This window comes from Anabas testudineus, chromosome 7, assembly GCF_900324465.2.
Source record: "Anabas testudineus chromosome 7, fAnaTes1.2, whole genome shotgun sequence".
Lineage (NCBI taxonomy): Eukaryota > Metazoa > Chordata > Actinopteri > Anabantiformes > Anabantidae > Anabas > Anabas testudineus.
The window spans coordinates 8,039,101-8,052,399 of record NC_046616.1 but is presented as its reverse complement, the minus strand read 5'-3'; the positions used below and the strand labels follow the sequence as shown (position 1 = coordinate 8,052,399).

General features: G+C 40.0%; 1 protein-coding gene across 2 annotated transcripts; it reads right to left on the bottom strand.

Annotated features, from left to right (window-relative positions):
• Positions 1–1,231: 1,231 nt before the first annotated feature.
• On the bottom strand, positions 1,232–13,226 carry rhoab (ras homolog gene family, member Ab). 2 transcript variants are annotated; one of them, XM_026369004.1, is made up of 5 exons: positions 13,106–13,226; positions 6,710–6,867; positions 5,338–5,458; positions 4,264–4,394; positions 1,232–3,981 (listed from the first exon to the last, which is right to left on the bottom strand). In XM_026369004.1, exons 2-5 carry the CDS (start codon positions 6,863–6,865, stop codon positions 3,808–3,810), a joined length of 582 nt encoding a protein of 193 aa, XP_026224789.1. In that variant the 5' UTR covers positions 6,866–6,867; positions 13,106–13,226; the 3' UTR covers positions 1,232–3,807. The 2 variants fall into 2 exon arrangements, with proteins under 2 accessions (XP_026224789.1, XP_026224788.1); XM_026369003.1 differs by lacking the exon at positions 13,106–13,226 and having other exon boundaries at positions 6,710–6,880.
• Positions 13,227–13,299: the final 73 nt, after the last annotated feature.

Genomic DNA, 13,299 nt, shown 5'->3' with positions numbered 1-13,299 from the left:
CTAGCTGGTGGTCCACTTTTTAAGTGTCAGGCTAAATAGTGGCCTCTTCTCATTTACACAGAGGCACAAGCTGACTTCTTGTTTCCTCTCACATCCACCCACTACACCTCTTGTAATCCATAATTGGAGGCCTCCTCTTCCTATTTGTCCCTCCACCTTCCTACCTTACCACACAGGTTTCCTATAGAAGCTGCTAAAGGTGTTCCTAAGGATGGAAACTACAACTTAACGTGGGATCTGAACAGTCGGCTACAGAGGGAATAACATGGGACAAACAGGAAAACGTGCTGACAAGTGGTTCAATACACATTTTACAAACATCATTTGCATCTGTGATTTTAATCAAATGCTGTTTTACTTCATTCCTATTTCTGCATCCTCTTGTCCTTCGTGCCAACTCTGGTCATTTATTGCCAGCCGCACTTCAAAATGATTACTTCGCTTTTTATTAAAGTGCCTGCTGTGCCACGAACAGATCTTTACCCTCATAAAGTCACTGTAGATGCATAGTACCAGTGAGCACCCTCCTGCTCATAAATCTATCCTTTATATTCTTGGATGTTCACTCCTCCACGCTGCCTCGCACACCCGCTGTCTTTTGTTGTTGGTTACAGAGCAGCTCCACACACACTTGCAGCTTCTTGATATCACTCCACAACATCCAGTATCATCCCACACATGCAGGAATGGCCTCACCTCAACATCCTACATACTTAAAGTGAGGCTGCTGGCACATATCTGAGCGGTGTGTTGTTACGTCCTGCTCTTCAAACTCTACTGTACCTGAATTTTCTTCAACTTTATGAGTTAGATGAAAACTGTTTCTGTAAGACTGCACTTACACACGACTCAGTCTTTTTATTAACAATCTGATTAAGAATGTGACTCAGCTTTTAGCTAATGCTTGTATCTGAAGAGAAAAAGCACCTTACATGCAAGAGATATCAGTTGTTATTTAAACAAATTAATAACGTGCCTGTGATCAAATCAAGAATTGATTCCATTAAATGTGTTGTTCCTGTTGACATGTAATCCCTCCGTTTCTCAAGCCTTTCTCTTTCCTTTGTTACTTCACACATTGTGTCCTGGTCGACCAATCATCAGGGGAGAGATAGTAATCCAGCAGTTCATAAAGCCACTCATCCATCACTCCATTCATATTACATGTGTATTGATTGAATTTCAGAGCGTCTTCATCCCCCCAGAGACCACAATGAATAGAAGCGGGGTGTTATAGAAAGTAATTTATTACACAAACCAAAGCTAGTTTACAAATACAGTTTCCAGTCCTGTGCATGTGTATAGTCTAGTATGAACAAACCCACATTTCATATTTACAGACTTTGCATACAGCTTGATTTTCCTGTTCCTTTGTTTACATCACTGCTTCAGCATCCAAAATTAGGATTTAAAAATACAATAAAACTAGAAATAAAACTTTTTTTTGTACATAATGAGACTGGTGTTTTTCTTTTCCCCATTTTCAGCCAAGTTTGTGCTCAAAACAAACAAACAGAAAAAGAGCCAGCACATGTGGTCCTAGCGATGCTCTAGACAGGCAGCCGAGAGGCCAGCCTTTCTCCTGACTGCCTAACAATAGCATTTGGCAGGGATGATTGACAGGTCGTTACAACCAGTTTTAAATCATCATAAAAACTCAGGTAAAGCACAAAAGAAGAATTAACTAAAGCGACGACACATAAGCAGTCCCCTAGTTTTCCACCTCCTATTTTTAAATACTGAGACAACATATTTAGGACTTTTTTTTTTGTTTTTTTTTTCAAAAGCAGGAAACAAAGTATAAAAACAACACCACCAGACTAGGTTTCTGGAACAGGCTCTTTCCTGTAGGCCAGGAAGAAGAACAGGAGGGTACAACACTGTTGAGAGAGCCTGAACTGGCAGTGAAACACGCAGAAAACTCAGGAAAGGCTGGTGGCTGGTAAATCCCAAATATGACTGGCCACCTTTAACATTTACAAAATAAAACATAAAATCAATCAGTTTTCCAACATACAGCAGGTGGTTAAGTCTCACTCTGCTTGTCAGTGATGTAGAGTTACACCAAAAATCTATCTGGCTGCCCAACCTGACTATTCTGGCATTTCCACGCACAGTATTGTGGACACAAAGGTCATTTTATGCATGTCTTTTTACATTTAACTGTTACAGCAGATGTCAGGTACCAACAGTTAAACCAGTAAAAGACATTTATATGGTGGATAATGTGGTATAACCTCGTCATCTTACTTTTTCTTAAACATTGACTAGTTTTGGTTATTGTACATTTGACCTTCATACATGCTTACAGACAAAATAATATTAAAAGTCGTTCATCCCAAATAAGGAGATCAGTGGTGTGCATGTAAACAATATTCTCCTCTCCTTGTTCTTCGTCCTGGTCTAAAACCAGGGGAAGATGAGCACCAGCAGTCAGCTATGTGGAACAGGAAGGGATTGGAGCTGAGCCACACACACAGTTTGCTCGGGTTGTACTATGCAGGGCAGGAAGCTACTATCTTTGTCATCCAGTGGGACCGTAATTCACCTGGCACCTCCACTGATTCAGTTCAAGGAACACAAATGAGTAGAAAAATCAAATGCAGTGACGATTCCCCAGCATGTGGACAGTTTAACGTCCAGCCCTGACAATGAGGGCATCACGCTGCTGCTCCTCTGGTGGTAAGTTAACTTTGTCCTGCCCTCTACAACACTGTTATGGTAAGATGTCTGAGATTTAAAGCAGTAACTGGAATACATGTGGGTATTTAGAGCCAGGTGATGCTGCACAGCAAGTAGTTTCAAATTTATTCCAGCACTGAAGGCTGTATTCACTATTATGTGATGCTAACAGATCATCTCAGTGAGAGTAGGGCTCAATGTATTTGTCACTGGGAGTCTGTAAGCACAGGATTAGCCACAGTGAGAGACTAAATGGCACCAAGCTTCACATGTGAGTATGTAGCTCATGCCTCACTGATAACATAACACACAAGAGCAGAGCACCTGACAGCATGTAGTACAGTTTACTGGTGATTTGTCTACTGTTGGAGCTGTTGAAATAACCTGCCCATGTGACTACAGCATATAACAAGTAAGCTTAATGTGCAAAAAAAAAAAAAAAACCAAACTCTTGTGTGGAGTGTGTAGTATCATGGTCACACCACGTACTGTGCTTCATTCTTCCAACCCCTTCATCTGTCCAACTCCATACAGCCCTATACCTAATTCCAGGTTTGAACACCCGGGGATACACAGTCCACTGGTGGCCATTTACAGTGGTACTCATTTACTGTGCTGTCTGAAAGCCCCCACCCATCTGACATGAAACTAAACTTTGTTTTGTTTGTCCACACCAAACAGTGGAACGTCCCATAATTCACCAGAATCCTTATCGGTTTTACCAGTCAGCTAAATTTTAGGACCAGGATCTCCTAATATTTATCAGTGTAAGTGGCTTGTTGACAAGACAAAACGTACCAGCGTTAGGCTGGTGGCTGGTGTAAATTTCCCACCTTAATGGTAAACCCACAGGTAAAGAGCCCGATGGTTTACAGCTGTAGTCATTTACTGTGCTCCCTCCTCCCCTATCCATTCATCCACCCATCCCTCTCCACCAATGCTTCCCAAACCCAAGTCCCGGGGTAAATTCAGTCCAACAAACAGCCATTTTACAGCGGTAGTCATTTACTGCACTCTTTTCGTCCCCTCCCTCCCTCTCCCATCTAGTAATCCCTCTGTCCCTCCCGAGCCCTAGCCCCTGGTACAGTAGCCCCTGGCGAAAACAGTCCAAATATGTCGACTATTTTACAGCAGTACACATTTATTGCTCTTCTTTCCACGACGAGCCTGCAGTGCCGCCCTGGTGGCCATCTCAAACACCTCCCGCACGCCTTCCTTGGTCTTAGCAGAGCACTCCATGTAACCAAATGCTGCAATCCGTCCAGCCATGTCCCGACCTTCCTCTGACTTCACTGGCTCCTGTTCAGTAAAAACAAACCCAAGAAATTGATTTAGGAAGACAATCATTCAAACTCCCAAAACTGATTGATACTGACCACTACTATAAATATAGTGGTAAGCAGTAATCAATACTTGAACTGTAATACTGTAATGGTAGTATTTTATACAAATCCTGTGCATGAGAAACTCAATCATGCAGTTGTTTTATCTTACAAAGATATTGTATATTTTAAGAACTACTACATAATAGTGCTATTAGATAAAGACACTTTTATCTTAGCAATAGAAGAATTCAGGCACCTGCTTCATCTTGGCCAGTTCTCTGCGTGTGTGCTCATCATTACGCAGGTCTTTCTTGTTTCCTACCAGGATGATGGGAACATTGGGACAGAAATGTTTGACCTCTGGGGTCCACTTCTCTGGGATGTTTTCTGTGGTGAAAAAAAAAACAAATCAACAAAAATAGTCACATATACACCTACATCTAAATTTGTGCGTTTATGCATATGTCAGATTAAATTTCCACTTGTCAGATTAAAATTCACAGGCAATAAAAGAAATAAACAGTATTTACATATTTTTTCAGTGCTTTGTGTACCGCACTAAACCCTTTTCCTGATCTGTGACAGTGGGAAGGTTTATTTAGTTTTTCTGCCTGTCCATGTACATTTTGCTTAGAAAAAAGTAAATAAAACCAGAAACAAAAAAGGAAACGATACCAAAATGTCATGCTATGATTGAAAAACCACAGAAACTGGAACCGTTGCATCAAAGGAAATTGATGGCACAGCAATTACACTTATCTAAATTGGTTAACTCCAAGAATGGCAAAGATAAAAACAAGAAGAAAAACAAGAAGAGTCTACACTATCTTCACTGAGCATCAAGTGATAAAAGAAAAAAGTCTGACATGGTCAGCAAAAATGCTTAAATAGAAATGTAACGTCTGAAGAATGGTCGCATAAAACGAACGCGTTTGCACAATAAGCCTTTGTTTTATTATAATTAAAATGAGTAACTTCCCCTCATTTCATTCTATTTAATTGTGGCACACTTTGTCTGCAGCTTTTTTTGAGGTTATGTAAAACCATTTCCATATGATCAGGGCAGAGCTGTTTATAATCATTATAGGAAAAAAGGAACACGCTCTAGTTTTATAGCATAACTGTGAGCCAGTACACAACAAATGATTTGTGTACTGGTGGACATGGGCAAATGCAAACAATTCCTCTACAAGTGGTCTCAACAAGATGAACATATAATCTACAGGCCCCAGAAATCAGTTCTCTAAAAACAGAACGCAGGGGCAGCACATAAGAAGGACAGAGACATTTATGTCATGCATGAAAGTGTAGGTCTGTGGTTTGTGCTCACCCAAGCTGTCCGGGCTGTCTATGGAGAAGCACATGAGGATGACGTCAGTGTCTGGATAGGAGAGAGGTCTCAGCCTATCATAGTCCTCTTGACCTGCTGTGTCCCACAGAGCCAGCTCCACCTACAAACACAATGACAGCAGACGGGGCAGGGAAGGGGCAGAAGGGGAAATAGTGTTTAGTCATGTTAAAGCCAGGAAATAAATATCTTCCACATAAAGAAGTTAATTTAAATAAAAAGCTAAATAAGATTTTTACAAAATAGATGCCAAGATAATCTGTCATGTTTGAAAAAAATGTTAATATTAACTGCAAGTAAACATCTTTGTTCTTTGCTAATAAGATTATTTAAATAATTCCTATTTGTAAAAATGCTTGTGGGCTCTGCGACAGTATAATATGTGACCGACATAAAAATGTCTCTGAACAGACGGCATAGCTAAATATGGAAAAGAAACCAGATCAAGACATTTGGAAAAGTGTGACACTTGACAAGAAGAAGCAAGAGTCGTCCTCAGCAGCAACAAGGGTTTGAAATCAATGAGCCAATAAAGACGCAACATCCCAGAATCCCATTAACACAGAATGAGGTCAGGACGTGTGGGTTTGTGACTGATCTGTTGGGCCGGTGCCGCAGTTATCCAGAGCAACACACACACATGCACACACAAGTATTACAAAACCAGAAGACACAAGGGGTTTAACTATAGAAGAGTACATATGCTCGTTTCTAACTTACTAAAGACAGCCGTAACTCTGCGATGTGCAGATATTTAATAACACATGAACAATAACATCAATGTGTCCATCAGTCTGCATTACTTTGCACTATGTGTTTGCATTGTACTGGTGATGCAACTGATTGCATTTTAAATTTTAGAGCACAGACTATATGCCTAAAGGAAGATCTAGAAAGATTTGGACAATTAATTTGAAGGCCTGTGACTAAGCTCAACCAATGCCACCTGCAGGAACACATTATACTTGACTGCTGCAATGTGAGGGGAGATGCGAAAATGAAACAGTACAGTTTTATCAACACTTGCTCACTTGGCCCTGAAGGTAGAATTAAAGCGTTGAGGATGATTAAGCAACCAGGGAACAAAATTAGCTCCTATACCAGCACAAAATCCATCACTGAGAATAAAAGAGGCAGAAACAAGTAAGAAGTAGGTTGGGAATAGAGTCAAAAAAAGGTGCAGACTCTCTGTGATTAACATATTCAGTTAAGAGCATTAAGTCACCAAGCAAAACAGTAATTTATCAACAGTTCTGAAGGTGACTCTGGCTTAGATCAGTTCATTTACCTTGATGCACCTCTGTGACATGGGAAAGTGGGTAGTGGTGACAAAGAGTTGCCAGAAATGTCTTACCTGTTTTCCGTCCACTTCTATGTCTGCAACATAGTTCTCAAACACAGTGGGGACGTATACTTCAGGGAACTGGTCCTTGCTGAAGACAATCAGAAGACAGGTTTTCCCACAAGCTCCATCTCCAACTATCACCAGTTTCTTACGAATGGCTGCCATCCCTAAAGAAGACATGGAGGAGGTAAAGGTTATGGTAAAGGTTGTAATCAAGCAGCCACAAGAAAAGCACGAGACAGAGTAGAAAGTGACACTATTGTAACAGAGTGTTTAAGTTTGCAAAGTACATATTTTGTGATAGATGGGGAACATATGTGACAAATAAAATTAGTTTTTGTCAGGACATATCTAAGCAAAGGAAATGTGGATGAGCTGTTGCATGAGTGCACGAGTGTTCAGTGATGCATAGTGCAGGTGCACATCATTTAACACTACACCTGTCACATTTAACCACATATGCAGAAAGGAGCAGTTCTCAGCCTGAAGTTCACAGTGTCTCGGGGGCTGCAAGATGACTAATGGAATCCAAAAGAATTTCCATGATTGATATGTAATCGTTTCTGTATTTGTGAGTAATGGTTTTTCCTTGATATTTGGAAGGCTATATGCAAACCTTGAATTCTACTTAGTAAAAGTGACCTGACAGGAGCAAAAAAGCTTAACCTGAATCATGAAAATCCAGCAAGCTGTATCCTACATCAAGGTAACCATTCTCAGTGAAAACTTCATTAAAAACCTGTTGTGCAATAATAAATAAAGAGTAATCAGCTTTATAAGAAACTGTGAAAGAGTACAGTGTTAGGATTACCCCCAAAATGTCTGTCCATATCCCTGCACTGTGGGTTGCTGCCCTGATTACACAACACCATATGTCAACATGATCAAAGCTGGGCGCATCAGCATCAAGACATCATTAGACATCAGTGGAAAAATATGTGAGCTACCAAGAAGTAAAATAAGCGCTTCTTGACAGTAAAAGTCCCAGTGTGGGTGTGAGAGAATGAGCTTGCCAAACAGAGTTGAGGGAAGTTGGGGCAAATGAGTGGCATGTAGTCCTGCGTGACTGGCTCAGAACAGCTTGGATCACTCCATATTGGGAAATGACATTCACCAGTGAGTCACAAACACAGGAACTAGGTATAAATGTTGGACCAAAAACCTTCATTATTCAGTACTGAATGGTGTATGACCTATTGAAAATAACCAGCAATACATTTTACCAACAACATAATGTGATCAAAACACAAAACAGGAAAACAGCAATTTCCTTTCATGCTCGACAGGAACTGTATAGAAAAAAATATTGTCGTTGGGTGTGGAAATATAGGGACAGTCACTTTATTCACCAAGTACACATCAAACGGTCATTTATCATGGCAGCACTGCCGCAGAGACCTAACACACACACACTAACACATTATCTGTACTCTGTACTTACTAACTGCAGAAGGACAAATGGGCCACACATTCACAGGGTAATAACTTATATCCCTGAATGGTTATTTTCTCCCTGATCTGAGAAGCTGCACTGTGCTGTGTCAATCACATTTCTCGACCCTGCTATTGCCATCATGGTGAATCAGTTGGAGGCGTGGCAGAGAGCAAACACCCTGTCATCACTCCTGTTCTTTGTGAATCCATCAGCTGAAATACAGTTTTTATCTGCAGCGTGTCCAGAGCTGAAACCATAATCCATGTTAGAGGTTCACCATGTCACTCTTTCCTACTTTGATCAGAAATCTGGGGTACAAGGGCTGTGTTTCTTTGTACAGTGAAACCATCTGACTGATGACATACTGGAGAAAATAACACATTTTGCATAAGAAGATGTCTCTAACCAATCTGTCTTCTCTTTCAGCCTGTTTTTTGTCCATGCAGCAGTCTGTATGTGATTGAACTTTATGCTGCCTGCTGCTTATTCTGGCAATTTCTGACTTTTCGTTTTTTAAACCACAGCAGATTTGGACATATTGGCGTGGTATTGTTCCCAGACACGACAGCGCTGTGGCACACAGGACACACCAACAATTTTCACCCATTTGTGTGAATTGTAATAGAATAGAATTGTAGTCAATGTAGTTTCTAATAAAATTTACTTTCTATTTAAGCAATTTTATTATGCTATTAGTTTCTGACCCTGAAATGCACCAAAGTGCTGCAACCATCATATAAATGGTAGATGAATAGCCTAAGTAGGACAGCTATGTCAAAAAAGATTAGACCATTCCCTCCATGACTTGAGGAAAAAGAAAAGACAAAAAAGGGGGACAGCTTTAGCCTAGAGGTGGGTGTCTGGTCAATGTTTGCAATGTTTGACTGGTGGGTAAAATGCAATGTTTGACTGGCGGGTAAAATGCAATGTTTGACTGGCGGGTAAAATGGCAATAATACACGCTTTCAGGTTTTAACAAATGCTGCCTAGGTACAGACAAGCAATATCTATTTAACAGCAAAGAAGAGCCTTGGTAAATTGGTAATAACACAATCTCAGTGTCAGTAACAAACAACAAATGTTCATGTTAAAAAGGTTAAATGCAGGAAAAAACACTTCCTAGACACAAAACACAAAAGGAACACAGTATGTCTATAAAGAGTCAACAACAGGAAGATTGCTGTCAGCAGTAAAGAATGTTGTCCCTGAACTTGTATTTCAATAATATACTGCACTGTATTACAATACTTCAAATGCAGTGTTAGTAAAATAATGTTCAGCAGGTAGCAGGTCCACAATTTTGAACAAAGTAAACCGAGATACAATGAAGTGGCTCAAGTGGTCACCTTACTACAACCACCTTACTTGTCTGTCCAGGAAATGTGTATTAATGGGTGTAGTCAAAAACAAAAAACCTCTGACATCATTTAACAGAACATATTGTATAACAACATGACTACATAGCAGTTAAATAATGTGAAGCATCCGGAAGTGCTAGATGATGTATTCATGGGTTTTTCTGACCAGGAAATCAAGGGCAGCTATTGAGGTAACCTATATTTTTCTTACACACCTGTAGGGTTGAGGTTTGTGGGAAGTCAGAGAGAGTCAGCCACTTTTAAACTACAAGTTATTAGGACATAATTAAAAAAGTCATAGTGACATTATTATAGTGACAGTTTGAAACCTAACTTTATCTGTTCACATAAGAATCCAGGTATTTTCTAGTGAAAAGCTTACTTACTTAAACTGAAACTCATGCTGCATTGGTAGCCCCGCCAAACAAAATGTGAAAGTACCACCAACCACACATAACATCATCATGGGCACCGTCATACTCATACTAAAACTCAACAGACTTAAGCATCGTAAGTGGTGCATGTTTGAAACAGTGAATTGATGCAACACCAACTACAGCTTGTGGACAACCACAGATTATGGCTGGTATTTCAATCTGTCTTTTTTGGTGTGAAGATTTAAAGTGTTAATGTACAGTTAGACAAAGACAGACTGGTTATTCATTAAAATGTATTTAACAATAGCTAATGGCCACAGTTACAACAGCTACAGCATATGAGATGTACTTTGCTTATCAGTTGTAAGCCTGCTAGATGATAAGGACGGGACCGCATGTTAAAATCTCCACCCTCGTCTGCACGTTAGAGACCATGAGATGAAATTAAAAGAGACACACAAACAACGGATAAGGAGAGAGACGCGGATAACCCAAACAGGATCAAATTAGCAGAGAAGGAAAGGTACATCAAGAGCAACAGGAACACTCCTGTGATAAGTATCAGCTAAAATAGAAGCAGGGATAAACCTTTTTGTAAATTCAACTGACTTTCCACACAGGAATGTTTAATTCATGCTGCACATAAGAATTAAGCCAACACTGACTGTGCTCCATCTGAAAAACTGGTGCTCTTATTTTGACAAAGGAGCTCTTCCAAGTCTCTCTAGATAGTTAACTTAACAAACCACCATAGTTTTACACAAAGACAGTTCTTTCTATGTATTGTTATTTGAACTCTATCTTTGGGAGGTTTAAATATCCAGCATAATAAATCCTGTACACTGTCATCATGTCAAACACAACATTTTTGACAGCATGCCTGTCAGTCAAACCTATTCATGTGTCAACACAAGCACTTTTATCTAACACATAACTATTCTGCCCAGTCATCTCTAATGAAGTGTTAAACAAAACACTATTCACTCTGCATTGTTCTCTAGTATGACATAGCTTTAAATTTATCAATAAAATGGTTCCTTTGTGCCTGATGATTCATCAGCCTGCTCTTTAGAAAACCCCACACAGACAACAGTTGCATCTAAACACTTGGCTATGTTTACACCAGGAAATACCCTATACACGTAATGGTTAACTGATTGCTGGGTGACTTTTACTTCAGTTTCTAACAGAAACCTGCCAGGCGTGTCCTCTGTCTACCAACATTCATTGGTATCAGCAGTGAAATTTTTAATGAATCCATTACAGTAACAAGAACATGAATTAATCATTCTTCATGGCTGTGTGCAGCACATGGATAAGGAAAAATACATAAAAAATTATCTCCCTTGTAAAAAGCTGACGAGAGCGCTGTGCATCATATAAGGGCTCTTGGCTTAATGCAATGATCCCTCACACCTAACCATCTAGTAGGCAGCAGCTTTAACAGACATGTGCACATGCTGTGTATGTAGCGTTGAAAAGGCAACCAGATTGACAATTGGGTAAAGGAATGTGTGAAGCAATAAATGTTCTGAACCTAAAGACTATTTCACCTTTTTAGTCTCAATAAACAAACTATTGCGAAAAATCAAAATTGTTTCATATTAATGCATGCAAGTATTAAGATTAAAATCATTATAATCAAAAGAAAATGATTGGAAATGCTTAACTGAGGCTTGATTAGGTGTGCCATTATGTGGGCATAGAACTAAGCAATTGTGTTTTGATCAGCCACTATTGTCTTCATGCATTACATTACAATATCAGTAAACACTTAGGTGCTGTACAAGGAAATATTGTGACAAACAACGGATAAGGAGATTCTAAGTGCTTTAATCCATTAGCAAGAATATTAAAATAGATTAAATATAATAGTGTTCTCTGATCAAACAAATTAAACTGGAAATTCTGTTTGCACAGTACAGTGTTGTAAAAAGATGCTATTCAATTCTAACTAGTTTAGCCTTGTCTGTGATTAGACTTTTAAAACCAGGGTTAAAAATGTAAGCAAATAATAAAAAAATAAATGCATAACTTAATAAATAAATTAAAATATAATTATGGTGGCACTGCATACATCTTGACACTGAGATTTTACTTAATAGAGCTAGTCTAGTTCATAATACATAGTCTATACTCTCATTATGAAGTTACAATATCTATTGGTCTGAAACAAATCTGCCAGCTTGACATTCATGTGCATTATTAATACTTATAGTAGGCACATCTCTGGCTTTGACTACAAACTAATTAACAGCTGTGGTTATAAAACATACAATGACAGTTCATTTGGTGGCAGTTTTACACAGCCCTAGATGGTCGATTATTTTGTACTCGTGTGGCTGCTTTGATTCAGATGGTCTATAAGCAACCCTAGCCAAGGCACAGAAAAGTTGTGTGTCTTGCCTGTGAGGGACCTCCCAGTGTTTAGTCAAACATTGTTTTTAAACCAGCAAGCCACTGGGTGGGTCACCAGAAAGATGGCGTCATTTCACAGGCAACAGATGGCTAGTGTGTCCGCAGTGAAGAGATGAATGGCCCCGATCCAAACTAAATATGACACGTTACATACATACATACACACTATTCTAAGGTCATGGCAAAACACCTTAATAAAACAGACTAAAGCTTTAAAGTAGAGACACTGCTCTATTGTGTCTGGCATGTGTTAAAACCTACAAAACCAAATGAAATGCGGTTTTAGATTTGAAACAAAGTACACTAGTAAGTAGTTCGCTTGCTTCTTGCAATGTTTCCAGAGCATCACCGTGTCTTATGAAACACTAACAGCCGTTCATGAAGTGACTCTGAGCCGCCTGACCAGCCACGGCAAGTCGGGGAAAGAGCCTCATTGTTTGGCTACGGCTTATCCGCCAATCCAGGCCAGTCTTTACGGCTCACTTTATAAGCATTAATGAAGTTACCACACTTAACTAACTACACTCGATAAAGTCTAAGCAAAGCCTTTCGGTCATAGGAGGTTTTTTTACTCAAAATACAAGAGTTTCCCCGCAGCAAAACTGTGCGGTAAGTGCGGAAGCCGCACTGAAATTGGTCGGTTAGGGGGAAGCTAACTTGGCTAACCGTTAGCTAACCCCCGCTAGCTCTTAGCCTCGTTAGCTCGGCCTTTGAAAGCTCCGGACAACTTTAAAACACACGCCCGACTGCTTCTAAACTAAACAGTGCGCGATAAATAGCGCTTCGCCATCGTCGGGTATTCAAGAAAGTAGTTTACCTGCAGTTTATGTGTGTAGCAGTGGGGTTTTTTCAGGGTTTCTCGGAGCACAGTTGCTTCGCCGACCACTCGACTCGCTCGCTGCTTCCTCTCGTCTCGACCCGACACAATGAATTACTTCACGGGAGCGCGCAGCCAGGGTTTGTAGTTTGAAGCTGGGGGGGAGGGGTGGCGGCCACGAGCCCGAGAGCCAC

Bases quoted from the DNA above. Each gene is read 5' to 3' on its own strand.
- rhoab (XM_026369003.1), bottom strand. From the start codon at position 6,880: ATGTCTTCTTTAGGGATGGCAGCCATTCGTAAGAAACTGGTGATAGTT. The intron at 5,459-6,709 runs GTAAGACATTTC...TTGTGTTTGTAG, and splicing joins TAGAAGTGGACGGAAAACAG to GTGGAGCTGGCTCTGTGGGA. The intron at 3,982-4,263 runs GTGCCTGAATTC...TTTACTGAACAG, and splicing joins AACTGGCCAAGATGAAGCAG to GAGCCAGTGAAGTCAGAGGA.